The following is a 20,116-nucleotide window of genomic DNA, read 5'->3' as shown; positions in this document are numbered from 1 at the left end:
TGCCATATCCAGTCCTGTAGCTGTGCCAGCGAGCGCTTCTGGGCCTGCTCTTTCTCTGAGCACCGAGCACTGAGCAGTGTCACAGGCAAGGCAGAGCACGCCTTGTTTATGTATAGAGTTCATGCTCATGCACCGTGCCAGTGCTTTAAATCATTAGAAAGCAAAGGGCACATGCAACAGAACAGCTCACATGCTTAAAGGGCCGTTCACACCAAGAACGATAACGATAACTATAACCATAACGATAAAAGCGTCCACACTGGCTAACGACACACACACACATGCACACTCAAATGAAGACCCTGTAGCCCTCCACACCTCTCACACACACACACACACACACACACACAAATGAAGACTTTGTAGCCCTCCACACCTCTCTCTCTCACACACACACACACACACACAGACACACACACACACACTCAAATGAAGACTTTATAGCCCTCCACACCTCTCTCACACACACACACACACACACACACACACACGCACACAAATGAAGACTCTGTAGCCCTCCACACCTCTCTCTCTCTCACACACACACACACACACACACACACACACACACTCACACACACACACACACACACACACACACACACACACACACACACACACACACACACACACACACACACACACACACACACACACTCACTCACACTCACACTGCTGGGTGAGCAGGACAAACAAAAAGAACTAAGACAGGGCATCATGGGAAACCCAACAGTCCATCCAGGCGGTCAGTCAGTCAGTCAGTCGGTCTGTTGGTCAGTGGGGAAACTGTAGGCTAAGCACATTGTGTGGGAGTGGAGCTGGACAGTATTGTGTGTGCGGGGGGATGCGGCGGGCGGCGATGGTCAGCACGGCCTCTTTGTGTGTGTGCCGCGCGGGCTAATCCCCGCTGGCTCGCCATCAAACGCACGCCGCCCGCCACTGCCGCCCGCTGCTGATGCCCCCCTCGCTGCCCACACTGCCACAGATGACCGGTTAGCGAGCGGACAGTGCCAGCGCTGCGGTGTTTCTCTCTCACATTATCATCCCTCTCTTCCCTCTGTCTTTTTCCTCTTCTGACCCCCTCTCTTCTTGTCTCTCTCCATCTTTTTCTTTCTCTCGTCCTCTTCCTTTATCTCTGGTCTATCTCTTTTGCTTTCTTCCTCTGTCATATTCACACGTATTCATACTGTACATCAACTTCCTCCGTTTCACACTTTCTCTCCCTTTCCTTCTCCTTTTTTCTCTCTCCTTGTGTTTCTCACCTTCGCCAGTTTTCTGTCATCGCACCCTTACCGCTGAGGTTCACACCAACGTCCTCTAGCGCGGACAGAAGAGTGTTTAACGGACACAGAGCCACCTCTGGGTCTATGTGTGAAGTGTCAGGTTGATGAACTCTTCTCAAACAGATCCGAGCAGCATGCTGGCCGTGCTTCAGCGACGCGCTGTTCTGTTGCATGTTCACCTCAACGGGTTACTGGCTCTTGATAGCACGCAACACTGTCTCTTTTTGTTTCCTTGATAAGTCCCGATAGTGTGAGAGGCTGGTATGTGGACTTGGGCACATTCCAGGGCCTGTTCTAGGCAGCGATGCATCACAGGAAGAGTCCCATGTCACTTGTTTACAAAAAGACATGCTCACAAATATGGCACACAGAACTGAGGACGGCGTATCCCAAAGAGAAACTCTATAATTAGGGACGATACAGGACCAGAAGAGAACTCTTTGAATGGGAGAAACCTCCGTTGTCCTCTAGAACAGTGGTTCTCAAAGTGGGTCCGCAAAATCATTTGAGCCAAGGGGTCCGCAAAATAATTTGCTTGAAATGATAAAGTTGAGGTTTATCATTTTGAAAAGATGATGCCGATAAAACAAGCAAATTGTGTCTATTTTACCATCTGATTGAAGTGCTATACCTCATCTATACTGTATCTATTGCAAGAAGCAATGGATCTACATACGGGTACGGTTATGCTATTTGACACACGCCTTTGTCCAAAACAATACTGTATAACAAATAAAACAATACTGTAATTAATTTAACAAATTCACTGAACAAAACGTTAGTCAGAAGTAGGGAGAATAGCAATATAAACAATAAACAATATCAATTCAAGCAAACAAATAAACAATGAATGGAGAATAGTAAATAAACAATAAAGTCATTCAATTGATCATAGAATAGCAATAACTATGGCATGTTAAGCAATAGTAAAACAACAATGTCAATTTAATCAATGGCCTAATGAAAACGAAACAACATTATATTATACAAACCATAATCATAAGAAGCGCCGGACAGGCTAAGTGAATATTGAATAAATATGTCTGAAGACCCTATAATGTGCTCATATGATGTCTCTTTTCTGAGTTTTCACATGCCATGCTATAGCAACACAGACTCACACTTTAACATTACTATGAAGGTGGACAATGTACACAACAGACATTTCTTCCACTGACTGCTATTCGAGAGGTTACCTAAGTACATGACTGTCAGCGATGCTGAGCATTTGGCTAAAATGCCTTGCATCTAGACACATTACTTTTAGTTTAGACATATTGACCATAACTCACAACAAAATGACACTCACCAAATACAACTATTTTGCCAAAAGAAGTTTGATATAAACACTCCCACAAGTGTGCGCTCAGAGTTAATCCAGGTTCAAAGATTAAAGGCCATATTTTAAGTAAATTGTGTTCCGTCTAGCCAGATTTAGTTTTTTTGGGTGGGATTACTTATTTTGGAATTCTATGATGACATATCATAGACATCTGCCCATAGAGAGTAGTCTAATGTGTTCAGACTAGTATTCACAACCATCTAGAAATGTTCAACAACACAGACATATTAAATCCACCATTGGACACAACTCTTTAGACCAGAGATCACACAGGTGTAAAAGAGTCGGGACTGGTGGTGTTAGCTGGAACTGAGCCTGTTTTCATTGTGCTTGGCTGTAGTGTCTATGTGTGTGTGTGTGTGTGTGTGTGTGTGTGTGTGTGTGTGTACCATATGTGTGTGTGGTGAGTTTGCTGTGTGTGGCATCGGATTATCTCGATGGAGGCAATGATAAAGAGACAGTATTATAGCTCTCACTGCAGGATTCTGTATTTCTGGCATATTTCTTTGGTGATCACTTCAATTGGACATTGGACAATTGGACAATGAGATACAGCTAGTGCATGCACATGAAAGCAAGGTGTTCCCTCCTGGCTTTGAAGTCTCCAGACTCAAGCAGTTTTTCTCTAGCAGTTTATAACGGAAAATGTAGAATGTACTGTATAATGAACGAACGCATATACTGGTAGTTTAAGTTTAATCATCTGGCTGAGATTAAAGAGAAGCTATGCAGGATTGGTGATTTCATCTCCGGTGTCGGTTTCGCTTTTAGTTTTCGCTCGTTATATGCTTGCATATTTCTCTGCAGAGCTTCCCCTACAGCTTTAGCGTGTATATTTATACATATATAGGCTATATATATACAGTATATATATAAATTGCAAGCGTGGTTCTTCTTGTTCCTTCTTGTCAGCAACCTGACCTGACTCTCTCCAGATAACCCTTACAGACATTTCAGGTGTCTGGCGAACAAGGTGGCAACGTCCTATTTTCACATGCAGATTGCGTTTCTGGGAAACAGTTGAAGTTAACTTTTGGCAATGTTGCAGCAAAGCCATATGCAAATTAAGCTTATCACCAGAAGTTCACTGAAAGTTTGTTTTATTGGTTAAGGTTGGTGGCAGATCACTGGCCAACACATTTGCCACTGTTTGCAAACTTCTCCATGTTGCCAGAAGTTGCCTGGAAGTTTGCCCGTAACGGTCAACATTGACAAGCGTCTGGCAATATTTTCTAATGAACTCATTTGTTTCCCACAAATCACTCACAAGTTTGCTGCCACAAACATTTCATTTCTGTAAAGGAACACTCCATGCTAAGTAATCGTCATACATAGCACACATCCCAGCTTCCCAGCATATCCCAGCTTCCCAGCATATCCCAGCTTCCCAGCATATCCCAACACTGTGTTTTTATGAACTACTGACTACACTTATCACCTGTAATGTTGTGTTTGAGCTCAGAGCCATTTACCAGGAGACCTTTTAAACCTTTATCAGTGTTTCCACTAAACTTGATTAGTGTTTGTTGGACATTACAACAGCTTAGAGCAAGATAAAATAACCTTCTTCCAAACTACATCGCGACTAACTCTTCAGTGAGGACACGAAGGTGCATCACCTTCACACAAGCACAGTGTTTTCAAATAGAAATGACCGATTGTCTGGTTATTGCTCACAGGCAGAGATATTGCATAGATAAGACTTGAACAGCACCCATGTTGGATGGGCCTATAAAACCCCATTCTGTGGCAGGAGAACACCACAGGAGATGCACCTGGTATTGCTTTTGGCGTGCGGTTATAGGAGCGCCATTATTTCACAGCGGAGAGTACCCGAGTGTAGTTTGTCCTGAAACGGCCTCCCCTCCCCAGAAGCCAGTGTGGCTCCAGCTTTCATCCCATTGTGCTACCTGGCACCACAAGCAAATAACAAGCGCTCCGCTCCCCCACCAGGCCAAATGTTCTACCAAATGTTCCCCCCTTTTGTTTGTGGTGTGGTTCTCCGTACATCCTTCTATCTCTCTCTCTCTCTCTCTCTCTCTCTCTCTCTCTCTCTCTCTCTCTCTCTCTCTCTCTCTCTCTCTCTCTCTCTTTTCGTGTACCAGCACCCCTTGGCTGTGGTTATTGGGCATAACGGGTGGGCAAATAAACAACCTGAGCTTGGTTGAGTGCTTGGTTAAGCTCCAGAGAGCTTCATTTGTGTTTTCATATCTTGATACACTGGAATCTGGCTTGTTGGCTTACCCCTTGATGAGATTATCAATGGAATTACCTCTCTCTCTCTCTCTCTCTCTCTCTCTCTCTCTCTCTCTCTCTCTCTCTCTCTCTCTTTCTCTCTGTGTGTTTTCACATCTCCGTGCACTAATAACCTGACTTGTCCACCTCATGAAATGATCTGTCATTACATCCACACCATTCTGTGTGTTGGTACTCTTGGGAATCTCTTTCTCTCTTTCTCTCTCTCTCCATCTATCTCAAATACACACACACACACACACGCAGTCTCTTGCCTGTCTGAAACCCATAAAAGTACAGATGGCATGTTGATGACATAAAGCAATTTATATAGCCCTCATCTTGACATGAATTATTAGATGTCATGGTGATAACGGGTGTTGGTCTCGATAGTGTGTGTGTGTGTGTGTGTGTGTGTGTGTGTGTGTGTGTGTGTGTGTGTGTGTGTGAGTGAGTGTGAGTGTGTCGAGTGTGTTATAGTGAAATATCACCCCTTTTTCATGGTCAGATTGAACTCAAACCCAGTCTGAAATCAAATGGAAAATTGAATTCATATGATTGTTTTTCCTTGAGCCACATGTTGCTGTGTGATAGTCAGTAACTCCTTGTTTAATGGCCGTCTTATTGTGTGGATGGAAGAGACTCTGGAAGTGCTGTAGACAGATAGAAGTCACATTAATAATCCATCACAACGTAAACAGCCATGACCTCAGGCTCGGGCCGCACGGCTCACCAACACACACACGCACACACACACACAGACTAACACCTCGCCAGTCTCCTGAGCTCACCAACACACACACACACACACACACATACACACAGACTAACACCTCGCCAGTCTCCTGAGCTGAACTCTGTGTTCAGTGTCCTCAGATCAAGTAGGAGCATCTTCCAGGGCGTGGATTAAGCCCTAGTCCCAGACTATATCATTTCTCCAGTGGAGTTGTGATATATCTGTTCTCCTACAGTCTTGGAGGTTTATTCCAGGAGCCGTCCTCACACAAGTGTTTAGTGCCCCTAATTCCTTCCCAATCTCTATCCTTCCTATCTCTCCTCTGAATTGTTGAGAAGTATGTTAGGTCTCCCTGGACTGCTGAGAACTCAGTAAGCTGCCCCGCATGAGGTGTTGTTAGTGTGAGAGTAATCGTATTTACAGTACAACACACCGTTACTGAAGACACCATGCACAGCTCTATTTATGGATTAGTGAGTAAGGCTACCTTCAGACCTGGTTTCTTTTTAGGAAATGTGCAGACCGCTTTTTCATTTTTTTTTTTTTTAAATCTGCTTTCATTTTTGCTTCAAAATGCAGCTGGAAGTGTATTTTTTCTGATTATCTGCTTGTGATTGGTCAGCTGTCAAAAAGCAGTGTGACGTAGGCTGGTTTTCCGCTAGAAGTTGAGCAATTCTCAACTGTAAAACAGATCTGAGAGCTGCAGAAATAGACATCTGCGATCACGCTTTTTAAAGAAGCCGATTACTTTTTTTGAAAACAAAATGTGCTCCATAGGATTATGATGTAAAATGGGCGCCGGCAGCTGCATAGCCTAAAGGTGTTTTCCAGGAGGAGGGGATGAGAATGCCGTCTTGATATGTTAGCTCTAATGCTACCATGTATTGGGTCTCCATGTTCTGTGAGTGTTTTCACTCTTTTCATTGTCTTTTCTCATCAATGTCTGTCTTTTAGGGAACATGTCGAGCTTCAAGCTAATGTTTGACTTTGACTTTTGAAATTTTCAGAGAATGTTATCAGTGTAGTGTATGAATGAATAATGAATGGCTTTGACAACTGACATGTTTGAAGAGAAATAGAGGAAGCTGGTAAATTGAGGATGGGCTGAAACAATAATATTTCAACAAAAAAAAGCAAACATTGGCCTAGTCCAAGAAAACACTTTAGAAAAAAAAACTGTGGTTAGAGTGAGTGTATGTTAGGACATGGGGGAACATGAAAATAGCAAATGTAAAAATTGATTTCTTTCCCAGTCAGTCTCATTGAGGCTGTGCTTTGTTTTTAAAAGACCAATAGAAACAAAACTGTATATTTGTGTTTTGGTTGTTATGCTGAACAGGTCTTAAGACTATATAATCACAAAAACAGTGGAACAATTACCTATCATAACCACCCACCCACCTGTATGACCACTACAAACAGCACACCTAATCCCATGCTGCTTGGACTCACGTATCTCTCTCTCTCTCTCTCCTTCTCTCTCTCTCTCTCTCCAGACATCTGAAGCTGAGTCGATCATTGGAGATAAAGCATCACTGGAGTGGTCATCCATGAGGGCTGAGATCAGAACAGAGGGTCATCTTCGCTATCTTCACGATGTGGACGCTTTCTGACCGAGCATCCTGCTGGACCCTCTGACTGCGCCCGTGCCCTCCTCCACCCTCACCTGCCTCTCAGCCTCCGCGGCCTCCACCAGCACCAGCCCCCACCTCCCTCCCTCCCTCCCTCCCCACCCACCCACCCCTCCGTCCTGCAGCCAGACCCTGGCAGTAATCACGGGGAGATTGATGGCCCCCTTTGCCCAGTGCGGGGGCCCCCTGGCTCTGCTGAGATAAGAGGCCGAGAGCCGCACAGCGCTTCATCTTCTTTCAGCGCCGCGCTCCAGACAGCCGAGGGGCAGGGCGGTCTCTCCGAACGCGTGTCTCTGTGCGGTCACAGCCAGCGTGTGTTTCTCAACAATGACCACCGCATCCTGCCAATACTCTTCCTGAGGTGGACTTGTCGTTTCAACTGTTATCGTGTTATCTTAAGAGATGCGGTTAGCTTGTAGACGGACGGCAGCTTGGAGCTAAATGTGTTCACCCACCGCGGCAGCTAGCGCTGCTCACACACTGTCCCTCGCGTCGGGATGCCTGCATACGATTTTTGAAATTCCCCAAACGATGTTGAGTTGATAATTCGACGGTTCGAGATCAGCGAGGGTGGTCAAGGTAAAGGTAACAAAAGCAGGTAACTCTCCGATGGCGAGTAACAACACGGCCACATGCAACATCACCTGCCTGGTGGACACCAACATCGACCAGTTCTTCCACCCCACGCTCTACATCGTGGTCATGGTGCTGGGCCTGCCCACCAACTGCATGGCGCTGTGGGCCGCGTACCTGCAGGTGCGTCAGAAGAACGAGCTGGGCGTCTACCTCATCAACCTGTCGGTGGCCGACCTGCTGTACATCGCCACGCTGCCGCTGTGGATCGACTACTTCCTGCACCACGACAACTGGGTGCACGGCCAGGAGTCCTGCAAGCTCTTCGGCTTCATCTTCTACACCAACATCTACGTGAGCATCGCCTTCCTCTGCTGCATCTCCGTCGACCGCTACCTGGCCGTGGCGCACCCGCTCCGCTTCGCCAAGGTGCGGCGGGTCAAGACGGCGGTGGCGGTCAGCGCCGTGGTGTGGGTCATCGAGGTGGTGGCCAACTCGGCGCCGCTCTTCCACGACGAGCTGTTCCCCAACGAGCGCAACAGCACGCTGTGCTTCGAGCGCTACCCGATGCAGGAGTGGGTGGCGGGCATGAACCTGTACCGCACCTTCCTGGGCTTCCTGGCGCCGTGGCTGGTGATGCTGGCGGGCTACCGGGGCATCGTGCGCGCCGTGCGCACCAACGTGTCCACGGAGCGCGAGGAGAAGGCCAAGATCAAGCGGCTGGCGCTGAGCCTGGTGCTGATCGCGCTGCTGTGCTTCGCGCCGTACCACGTGCTGCTGCTGTGGCGCAGCGTGCTCTACCTGCGGGCGCCGTGCAGCTGCCGCGGCGAGGAGCGGCTCTTCCCCGCCTACCACGCCGCGCTGGCGCTCACCAGCCTCAACTGCGTGGCCGACCCCATCCTCTACTGCTTCGTCAACGAGGGCGCGCGACACGACGTGGGCCGGGCGCTCGGACGCCTCCTGGCCGCGCTCAGCTGCGGCTCGAGCGTGCCCGCGCACGCCGACGGCCTCACCGGGGCGTCGGTCACCATGGAGACGCCCCTGGCATCCAAAAAGGCCAGCTTCTGCAGCGAGGTCAAGACCAGCTCCTACAAGTCCGAGCTGGAGGCCTTTAAAGACGAGTGCCTTCAGATGACCATTCTCAGTGTTAAAAAGTAGTGAACAGGCGGACAGCGACAGAGGATGGACACACACACCGCGATGGACACTGGCTACTCTGTGATATCGGACACATCGAGTTGATTTATTCGTCTGGAGCAGGACAGGACTATCTTACGTGTTTTTAATACTGTGGAACTCTTGAGACTTTTTTTAGCATGTGGCAAGACATGATTGATGATGGCTCTGTATGTGTGTCCACTGTAAGGTCTGATTACTGTATTGTATGCGCTGTAGCCCGTGTAACCGAAGGATAGGATTGAAATTCCGTTTCTCTTGAAAGTTAATTTATTGTTTGTCCCGTCTGTATGAGCAGCAGTTATGGTTGGCTGAGTGAGCGGCAGTTGGAGAAGACATTTTCTCTCTCAGCTTCACTGCGTCCCTGGGCTGTTAATTTATAAAACAGACTCCAAAGTGTTTGTCTTGTGAAAGTTACCCAAAGTGAAAAGGTTGTTGAATGTCACTTTTCTATTTTGTTTGTTCATTTGTTTTGCACATGTTTACATTTCTCTGTCAGAACTCTCTGAATGCCTTGCGTATAAAACCCAGTAAGTTGAATGTCACTGTCGTCTCACCACGGGGTTGTAATTTCATGTAGCATCGTTATAACACAAGGAAAAATAAAGGACATCAAAGTACACAGCTGCTGTGGTCTCGTAGAACACCGTAACAGCATAACATGCCAGAAAGCTGCCGGAATGGGAACAAATAGGGTACAAAAGTATACCGGATGATACACAGCATCTAGCTTCACTCATATTGTTAGTGAGGATATAAAATGTTGAAGCAAACTGACTTCGTAAGCGATAGGTGGAATAAAAGTGCTATTAAGTCAGCTTAAGGAGGAACATTTTGATGAATCCTCTCTGTGGTTTTCTCTCAGTAGCACAATCAGTGCAACCTGTTATGGACTCTCTCACTGCAGATTTCTTTCCCTCCCAGGGGCCAAGAGTGTGTGTGTGTGTGTGTGTGTGTGTGTGTGTGTGTGTGTGTGTGTGTGTGTGTGTGTGTGTGTGTGTGTGTGTGTGTGTGTGTGTGTGTGTGTCCTCTGGCTCTGGCCTCTGTAATATTAATCTCCTCAGAGGGAGCAGCCAGGCAGCCAGCCTGTATATTCTGCTCGCCGCCGGAGCAGAAGGGTGATCTTGAGATGTCAGGAAGACATACAGTAGCGCCTCGCCACGGAGGAGGAAAGATGGAGGGATGGAGAGGACTGGGGAGAGAGAGGAAGAGAGAGGGATGGAAGGAGGGACAGAGGAAGAGAGAGAGAGAGAGAGGGATGGATGGAGGGACAGAGGAAGAGAGAGATAGATAGAGGGATGGATGGAGGGACAGAGGAAGAGAGAGAGAGAGAGAGGGATGGATAGAGGGACAGAGGAAGAGAGAGAGAGAGAGGGATGGATGGAGGGACAGAGGGATAGTGGCTCTCTGTGGTTCTCTGAGTCACCTGATCCGGCCCGCTCCTAAAAGGCCTATTTATAGACTCTCCTCTGCAAACGCTGTCCGTTGGCCTCACCTGCCTGTCCAGACAAGCGTCCACCCCACCTCCACACACACACACACACACACACACACACACACACACACACACACAGACTACCAGAAGTTGAGGTCATCACCCCCCCCCCCCCCCCCCCTCTCTCCTGTCCAGGTTCTCCACCCTTGCTGCCCACGCTCCAACACCCACTTCCTCTCCTCCGCAAGGGCCTGTGCCAGCGCAGGCGGCCGCTCGGCCGACAACACAATGCCCCGGTTTGGCCACGCCAGCCTCGCCCCTCTTGCCCTCTTGCCCTCTCGTCCCGCCGCCCAGTGTTCTTGCCCGCTGACACAGAAGCGATTAAGGTCACCTCGCCAGCCCCCGGCCACAATGGGGGGGGGGGGGGGGGGGGGGGAAGAGGGGGGGGGGCTTATCGGGCCAGCTGCAGATGCCCTGTGTGTGGGCTGCCGCCGCCGTCCTTGCCGCCACTGTGCCTCTGATCTGTGGTGCCGGATGCCCACCACCACTGCTGCCCGCCGCCGCCGCCGCCGCTCTCTGAGGTGCTGAGGGAGTCTGGGCACTCCGCTCCGTGTGTGTGTCTGACCTATTTGTGAGCCGCCGGAGGTACCGTACCGGGAGAGCCACGAGACCAGCTCACCGAGATGACATGAGATAAGGCAGGGGAACGGAGCCAATCAGCTGCATCTCTTTATTTCACTCCCCTCTCTACTCTGTCTGTCTTTTGTTCACTATTTCCTTCTCTCTCTCTCTCTCTCTCTCTTTCTCTCTATTCTCTCTGCCTCTTCTCCAGTCTCTCTCTTCCTCTCTGTACAGTGCCATTCTTTCTCTGTCCTGTTCAGCTCTATCTTTAACTTGTTTCCCTCACTGGCAGGGGCACGTAGGCCCCAGGTGCCCTGATCTTTCCCTCAGGTGGCCACACAGTGTTCAGAAATGAACAGGACAAACTGTCAAAATAAATATTTAAGCAAACATTATGCGTAGAACAAGTAGAGTTATCCTGTGAAAATCAGATGGCCTGTTCTGATCCTGTCCATGGTAAATGGTGAGATGTCATGGTCACTCATACAGAGGTAGACCCACCCAGTTTGTGTTCAGATTTAAATACCAGATACCATTTCCACAATCATGTCTGACACATAAACACACAAACATACATCCAGAAAAACACACACACGTGTACCTGTGGGCACACACACATACAAATGCACACATGCATACACTCCTGCACACAAAAACTCTCTCAAACACACAATTCAAACTCTTTTCCTCTCTCTCTCTCTCTCCCTCTGTCTCTCTTGTCGGTGGTCACTGGTTGCCCGAGCAGGCCCAGCTGCTGAGTGAGTGCCAGTGAGTCATCGGCGGCTGGCAGGACAGAGCTTCCTGGGCCTGACCTTTTGACCTCCTGATTAACAGGAAGTGCATGGCTCTGAGCACGTGCTCCGTGGCCAAGGGCAGCCAACACCTAGGTGGCACCCTTCTGTGGAGTCTCCTTCCTGACACACACAAGCACACACACACACACACACACACACACACACACAAATAATTGTGCACCCTCATAGCCTCACACACACACACACACACAGACACACAAACACACACAGACACACACAAACACACACAAATCCAAGTGCACCCACATAGTTTAATTTAAACACACACACACACACACACACACACAGAGACACACACACGAGACCACCACCAGCACAGATGCATCTGATAACACACAGCTGGTGGAGACGGTCGCTGTCTTGCCTCTAATGTCAGACCACCGCAGGTGCTCTCTCTGTGCAGCTCATCTGATTGGCCGACTCATAACAAAGGCACCTTGTTGAGTGGAGAGGTCTTGACTAATGTTCTCCTTCTATTTGTGCTGCTTACAGTCAGCAGTACTGCTTACAGTACATCAGAGGAAGGGGAGAGAGGGCTAGCTTTCAACACACTACATGCTGTACTTTATGGTACGCTGATAAGTAATAGCACTGAAATAAATGCAATTGAGGCTTCGAACAGTAAAAAAAATATGGATTTCAGTTTTTCATTATTATTATTTACGATTCTGAGCATATTCAAAAGCAGGCGTTCAGCTCCATTTGAAGTAGGAGAAGGCTCTGAGATGGATAGTTCCAGAAGGTGCACCCTGCCCTAATCTGTCTCCGATCTCTCCGCCACACCAGGGGCCAGGCTCGCTCGTGTCAGAGGCAGCTCCTCTCCGAGCACGAGTAGCAGCGAGACAAGGCCGTAATAAAAGGCATGACTCAGCACATTTCTGCTCTCTGATCTCCCCGATGTCATGCTTTAATATCGCCTGTGAGGGCAGAATGGGATCAAAGGGAACATCAAAAGACAAAAACTGCCCCATCATCAAAACTGAGTTGTATCTTTTTGATTTGAACAAACCCGGTGGCCGATTTACCCTGATTTTAAGTGGTTGTTATTGAAAAAAAAGAAGGAAAAACATTCAACATAAAAAAATCCGCTCCAACATTAGTTTACTATTCCAGTTATAAGTCCATTCTTTTTTTTGTTAGCACGGAATGATGAATGACAAACTTTAAAGAACTCTCCAACAGCAACATCCTGAACTCTTAGCAATATGAGAAATTATGTTTTCTCTTTTCCTTGTTCTGTCTCCTCTAGCTTCCCAGCCTATGGGATGCAGTTTAGAGGATCTCTCAGGCCTTCGTAAAGAGGATGTTGCACTTCAATTTGCTTTGCCACCCACCAGGATAAATTGTGTTTTATTTAACATGGACGATATGAAGCTAGATTTATGCCAGCAGGGAGCAGGGCAACATGGCTGATTCCATGCATGCATTATGATAATCCCCCTTCAGACAGAGCAGCAGCTGCTTGTGTTGCTATACATTTCAATGAGGTGTTCTTTTTTTATATAATGATATTTATTTGGGGTTTTTTTTTTTGCACACCAGTACAGTTTTTAAATCAACACAATTCATGTTCATAGCTTACCAGTGCCACTTATTTATATTACAGACACACCAACACACTCATACACCAATACATACAGACAGTATAATACAGTACATCCACACCTTTTACTAACAGTCAGCCCACACACTATCATACCCTGACAGACACACAGAGTTCTTCATCCATATCTGTCCTATTCCATCTCTGTCCCTCTACCCATGGATTTGTAAGGAATCATAAATGTCCTGCCATACTTTACAATTTTTGTTGTTGTTGTTGTTGTTGTTTCAATGAGGTTTTCATTCACATCCTATTACAGCAGTGAATTTGAGCGAAACGCCAACGCGCATCAGAGATATGCGGTACTTCAAAGTACAAAACTTTTGGAATTATAAGTAAAATTGCACCAAAGGCAACTCTCTAAAACTTGCCATATTTTTTACATAAAAAATTATCAAAGACGTTTTGCTTATTGTCTGTGATATTTTTTAAAATGTCAGTGTCTATCCCTTTCAAGTTTACATTGACATGCTGACTTCCTGGAAAGATGTCCAGTCCCTGACAAAATTTCAATATGTACTGTAGGGATTAGCAGTGTTTAACAAACAAAAGTAACTGTCAGCCAGTTAGATCCCTCTCATGTACAGAATATAATTAGTTTACGTTATAAAAATGTATGGGACTAAACAAACACAGCATATTCATGACAGCAATGGCCTTTCCCTCTACAGAGCATATAGCCTAGTGTAGTTCATATACAGTATACAGTTGGGTTCCACGGCTTATTTAGGTTATGACCACGGATGTGTCCTAACACAACAACTGAAGTTCACTGCAGGGACTTACACATAGGTACACACACACACACACACACACACACACACACACACTCTCTCTCTTTCTCTCTCTATCTCACACACATGCACACACACACACACACACACACACACACACACACACACACACACACACATTACAGCACATACATACACATACACATATTCCATGTATGCTGCCTTCATCTCGTATTCTCTCACATACGCCCCAAATTCCAGGCCAAGCGGTGGAAGCAACACTTAAAAAAATAAATAAAAAAAGCTAAATAAAATAAAGTGTCTCAAATGTTTTATCCTCAGATGACTGCAGCTTCAACCACATAAGGCTAAACATACAACTCAGAGCATCATTTCCTAGAAAGGGACACAGACAATTATATGTCAAAGACCATTATATCAAACTTTTCTCCCGACTATTTCTGTCTCCAACATGGGAAACCAGTTGGTGTTTCACAGAACAATGTTAATGTAAACCGTTTGTTAATTTTGTTTCTAACTATCCTTTATAACGCCAGCGCCGCTGTGCTGCCAATGCTGTGCGAGCGCTGCATCCTGAAGGGGCCCAAGCGCTGGCGTGTCCCTGCTGACGTCAGGGGCCTCACGGGGGGCCCCGTCTGGAGAAGCGCCGGGGTGGTGGGAAGACACGCTCCCAGCTGCAGGGGAACGGAGGAGACGGAGTCGGGATGTGGTCACATTTCCCATGGTCCCTTCCCCTGAGTAAACAACACTACTGAACCGACAGGCCCCAACTGATGGACACACACACACACACACACACACACACACACATACAGAGAAAGAGAGAGAGAGAGAGAGAAAGACAGAGAGAGAGAGAGAGAGAGAGATGAAGAATGTATGATTATGAATTAAAATATGGATTTAAAGAGAGAAGAAAGATGGATGAATGGATGGATAGATGGATGGAAAAAACAAGTGATGAAGAAATGAAGAAAGAGGAGGAGAGGATGATGAGCTCCAGAAGAATTGTGGTACCACATGGCAGTCTAAGAGAGAGAAGAGAGGAAGGGGGACGAGGGGAGAAAGAAACAGAGCATGAAACATGAGAGAAAGATGGAAATTACTGTAAGAGAGAGAGAGAGAGAGAGAGAGAGAGAGAGAGAGAGAGAGAGAAAGGAAGGGTGAGGAAGGGAGTGTGAGAGAGGGGATTGGAGCAAGAGAATGTGTATGCATGTGTGTGTGTGTGTGTATGACACTAACCGACACCACAGGGACAGTCTAACAATAAGGACATGAGGGCCTAATCACAAATCCCTCACACGCACTCACCCTCCTCACGCTAGCCTATCAGCACGCAGACGCGCCGGGCCGGGCCGGCAGGAGAGCGGTCCAGTCTGTGCTGGAGCTCATTAGGCCGGCCCGCGGGCCCGCTGCTTGGCGCCGAGCTCCCTTTGACCCGCAGCCCCACGGGGCTCCCCAGAACCATTAATCCCTTTTCAATTGGCCTTACGCAACGGCCCGAGGGGGCCTCGTTTGTCTGATTACCTGCCTAACACCGAGACGCCTCCACAAGGGACCACGGGAGCCGGCCCATCGGCCTGACTGACCACTGCATCTGGGAACCACAAGAAGCCACGTAGCCTACCCCAGACCACCCTCCAGTGTCGCACTTGCAAATAATTCAACAGATTAAAAAAAAATAAAAATAAAAATGTGTACAGAACCCTTAAGATGTTGTTGTAAAGGACGTGCTTCCCGTGCGCTGCGTCGTCGTTAATAATCGCGTTGGTCACAGTGTAGAGCTGAGCGCTGAGCTCTGAGCTGGCCTGCATGGCTGTACTGCGGTGCGGGGGGACTGCGTGCAGAGAGGGAGAATAGTAAACAACTCTGCACCAGCCTGTACTGTGCGCGGCCATGAAAAATAAACACGGGACGAGATAATGGCCCTGCATTCTCCACAAGCCACTACACAACCGCAATCTTATTAGCATCGTCTACCTCCGCACTATTTTCTCTTTAGGAAACAGCGCTGCTATTTCTGGGGTTGCATGAGTTTGGGTTTTTTGTGTGTGTGTGTGTTGATATGTGAGTGTGTTGATATGTGAGGCGAGGACTCTGTGTTGTTGCAGGTTTCTCTGGTATTCGGATCCATCTGTGTTATTTCTAGTCACACCATATCAAGTTACTTGTATCTTGTTGCCCTTCCCTGCATAGGCCTATTTTGTCAGATGCTTTTGAACATATCATGATGTGTGTGTGTGTGTGTGTGTGTGTTGTGAGGGGGGGGGGGGAAGGGGGGGAGGTATCTGTCTTAGCTTGCCAGGGCTAGCCATCCAAGCCTGTGTTTTTTCCCCTAATGATTACATAATGATATTTCTACTGTACATCCCAGCATGCAGCATTTTCCCACAGACTCTCACCAGAGATGAACTTGAGCAAATAAACGCTGAGGGGTTAGAGAATACCATCTACGTGCTCCAGTGCCTATACGGCCGCCTCGACCCCGCTCACGGACAGGCCTGCTCGCCCGGGCTTCTCTTGCAATCAGGCCACAGTGCTGCCTCTGGCAGAGTCTGTGGTGAGACCACAGCCATTTCAATTGTGCCCTTTAATTGGTTGTAAGAACATAAACATGTCCTGGAGTAACTTTATTATAAAAGCTGGGAGTCAGTTTAATGTAACACACATTTGGATGTTTTGGGGGAGTTCACAGATGTTCCAAATGTTCGACTGATTTCTCTCATCATGCCTTCATTAGTAGGCTATGTGTTGTCTTTTGATGAGTTTTGTTTTGCGCCTTAAAGTGTTTGCAACAGTAAAGAGAGGCATTCCTGACACAGCTGAGTTCACACAGTCTGCTACAGACAGAGGGAGGCAGCAGAATATTTTAGGCCACAGGCTGAAAGATGTCAGCAGTTAATTTGTATTTCCATTATTTTGCAATGGCTGTACTCTACTTAAATTGCCTGTGAAATTATATTGAAGCCACATTCCGCTATACAGGGATAGATTCAAGCCACTGACAGAAAAAAAAAACACAAAAGTTTTACCCTTGGCTACAACTCCACAGATTCCACACCAGTTCCAGAGGAGGGGTGAAGGTGATGCGATGTAGGAAAACCCTCACACGGTGCACTCTAAAATCCTTCAACCCTCTCAGCTGAAATTTCACCAACTTAAAATTCTGATATCATCCTAGCAAAATTCTGAACGCTGTCCCCTAAAATCCTGATATCATCCTCCAGTTGGCAAAATTGCACAATGTGAAGGGTTTTCCCAGATCACATTGTTTTGTTTTTAAACTTCAGTTTGTTTTGCTTGTTCTATGTTCCATATTGTAGCCTACCATACATTTGCCTGTTATATGTGCTGTGCAGTGATTTCTTTGAAAAATCCCTTTTTTGTGTGTGGAATGTGTGTCAAATGTAATTCAATAGGCCTACAGCAATTTCTCTCCGGCTGTGAATAAAGTATCTATCTATCTATCTATCTATCTATCTATCTACTGTACTGTACTGTATCTGCCTCTGAAATAACGGAAATAACCTATTGTAGCACGCCATCTAGTGTCAAAAGTATAGAATTGTTCAAGAGCGAGTTGTGTTTTCGAAGTCTCTGATTGGACAGTGGTTATTGCTTCCGAGGGCAGAGGTCGCAAGTACAACACGTGTGTTGGTGGTTCACTGTTTTTACCATGGAAATAATTAACAAGTTTATTTACGCGTCGGATTGAACTAACAGTTATTGCGTTGAATTTGAATGATATTGCAACCATGTCGCAAGCCATGTCAGATAGCAGTAGCGATGATGAGGTCTCACCAGCGAAAGCACAGCAACCTAAACGTGAGTGGCTAACAACTGAAGTTAGCAGGGTTAATGCTATCTCTCTCTCATATAGTTTTGTTGAGTTTAATTTACCTGCTATTCTCAAAGTTTTGGTTGACCCATAACAGGAAATGTGAAAAGATGTGTTAGCAGTTATTATCTTGTCCTGCTCGTATTAAACGTCATGTAGGCTAGCTAGTTTGCAAGCTTGCTATCAGCTTGCTGAAGTTCACATCACACGAGCATATAATTGTCATAATTAACGTCCGCTGCAATTTTGTAGAGGAGAAAGAGTATACATTGAACCATGTTGACATCCCACGGGTGTACATGGCTGATGTTTATAGTACTCTCCATTATTCATATTCACTGTCACGTACCTTACCTGCGGTTTACAGGTACGAGGTATGAGTGTCCAGAAGATTTCACATCAGCGTCGTACGCCCCATGTGAAAGTGCAAAAGGACAGAGCGTATTCGACGACAACAAGGAGCTGTGGCTCATCAAGGCCCCAGTTAATTTCGATCCTCGGAGGTGAGACATTCAAACAGGCATTTTGTGCTCCCCTGCCCTGAGACAGAAATGTTTGTGTGTGTGTGTGTTTAGAATCAAGAAGAGTACTGTCTTAGTAGAAATGTTGACACTGTAACCATTTTCATGGCGTCCTGCTGGAGCCAAATTGGGGTGTGTAGTATGTTTCTGATGTCTCATCACAAGCGCAAGGCAAACATAGATAAATGCACATGAAAGCAGGTCTCTATATATCTTTCAATCTATCTCTATATCTGGCTGGCTAATATGTGCTTACTTCTTGAGTAGCCCTAACTCTAACTCTTGTCTCTCCGTATGCAGTCTCTCCGGCAAGAAGCTGCCTCTGGTGGGCCTGAAGACAGTTAAGACGGGCAAGGCCGGCGCTGCCCAGAAGATCTTCAGTGTGCTGGGGGGACGCTCGACCTCCGCCAGCCTCCGGCTTCTCACCAGCGACCCCGGCAAGCCGGACGCCCACCTGTGTGCCCCCGCCTTCTCCGGTGTGCTCAACATCTCCGAGACCTTTGGAGACTGCAGCTCCAACCAGGGCCCCATCGCCGTCCCCGCCGCCCCAGCACCGCAGCTCCCCGCCGGGCTGCGACAGCGCTACTTCCCCTTTGGGAGCAGCAGACCCGCCACGGCCCCCGCGGAGGAGGAGGAGGAGGAGGAGGAGGAGGAGGAGGAGGAGGAGGAGCAGGCGATGGTGGTGGCCGAGGAAGCGACTGTACCCATCTGGCCGGTGAAGACGGAGCCGGACCACGATCAGGACACGCCGCGGAAGAAGAAGAAGAAGAAGGAGAAGCGGATAAAGGTGGAGCAGGAGGGAGCGGCCGTGGTGGTGGTGAAGGTGGAGCGGCCGGACGAGAGCGCGGCGGAGCAAGTGACGGAGGAGAGGAAAAAGAAGAAGAAAAAGAAGGATAAAGAGAGAAAGAGAGTAAAGGTGGAGGAGGTGGAGGAGGAGGAGGAGGTGGTGGTGATGGACCCTTGTGTAAGGGTCAAACAGGAGCCCATGGACAGAGACGAAGTGGACTCTGAGTCTGTACATAAAAAGAAGAAAAAGAAGAAAACTAAAACTGAAGCTGATTAGATTTTGTGCATTTGTCTTGTGTTTTCTACGTGTTATGGCCATGCATACACATCTACTGTATTCGACCGTGTTCTTATGTGAAACACTATGCACATGTTGCATTGAGAACGTGAATGATGTGGAATAATTAAATATTTTAGACCCATTCTCTAGAAATATGCATCAAATGTTTTCTTCTTCAAAGCCAGAGCATATATTGCCAGGAAATAATACCCCAAAATTAGCCGGGCTATCACCAGACCAAACAAATATTTTCAAATGTAACATTAGTCTGGGGTGTCTGCGCTGTATTTCTGCTGTACAAGAGGCATGATCAATGGGCATAGTAACTATAGTTCAAAGACTGTACTCATTTGGATAGTCCTTCAACCAATCAGACCAATGATCCAGGTGTGCCTGGTACATAAGTTTTGATTGGTTCTAGACAGCACACATGGACAGGAAGCAGGAGAGACTAATGTGCAGGTTTACCTCAGTCTACATTGTTAGTTA

General features: G+C 47.2%; 2 protein-coding genes across 2 annotated transcripts in view; both read left to right on the top strand.

The window, feature by feature from the left end:
• Nucleotides 1-9,596, top strand: part of gpr4 (G protein-coupled receptor 4) — a 30,066-nt gene extending 20,470 nt beyond the window's left edge. Inside the window, exon 2 of the mRNA XM_062553116.1 lies at nucleotides 7,093-9,596. Within this exon, the coding sequence (XP_062409100.1) occupies nucleotides 7,837-8,958 (1,122 nt within the window). The 5' untranslated portion in view covers nucleotides 7,093-7,836 and the 3' untranslated portion in view covers nucleotides 8,959-9,596. The remainder of the gene's footprint in view (nucleotides 1-7,092) is intronic.
• Nucleotides 9,597-17,830: 8,234 nt separating this feature from the next.
• Nucleotides 17,831-19,771, top strand: polr1g (RNA polymerase I subunit G). Its single transcript, XM_062552477.1, has 3 exons — nucleotides 17,831-18,027; nucleotides 18,408-18,543; nucleotides 18,862-19,771. The coding sequence occupies exons 1-3, from the start codon at nucleotides 17,958-17,960 to the stop codon at nucleotides 19,622-19,624; spliced, it is 969 nt and encodes a 322-aa protein (XP_062408461.1). The 5' UTR covers nucleotides 17,831-17,957; the 3' UTR covers nucleotides 19,625-19,771.
• Nucleotides 19,772-20,116: the final 345 nt, after the last annotated feature.

This window comes from Sardina pilchardus, chromosome 13 (genome assembly GCF_963854185.1).
Source record: "Sardina pilchardus chromosome 13, fSarPil1.1, whole genome shotgun sequence".
In the NCBI taxonomy this organism is placed as follows: Eukaryota; Metazoa; Chordata; class Actinopteri; order Clupeiformes; family Clupeidae; genus Sardina; species Sardina pilchardus.
The sequence above is the reverse complement of the archived record's forward strand: the minus strand, read 5'-3'. Positions and strand labels throughout refer to the sequence as shown.

Excerpts from the sequence above, each read along its gene's own strand:
- polr1g (XM_062552477.1), top strand. The coding sequence starts at position 17,958 with ATGTCGCAAGCCATGTCAGATAGCAGTAGCGATGATGAGGTCTCACCA. Across the intron at positions 18,028-18,407 it reads GAAAGCACAGCAACCTAAAC|GTACGAGGTATGAGTGTCCA; the intron begins GTGAGTGGCTAA and ends TGCGGTTTACAG. Across the intron at positions 18,544-18,861 it reads GTTAATTTCGATCCTCGGAG|TCTCTCCGGCAAGAAGCTGC; the intron begins GTGAGACATTCA and ends CTCCGTATGCAG.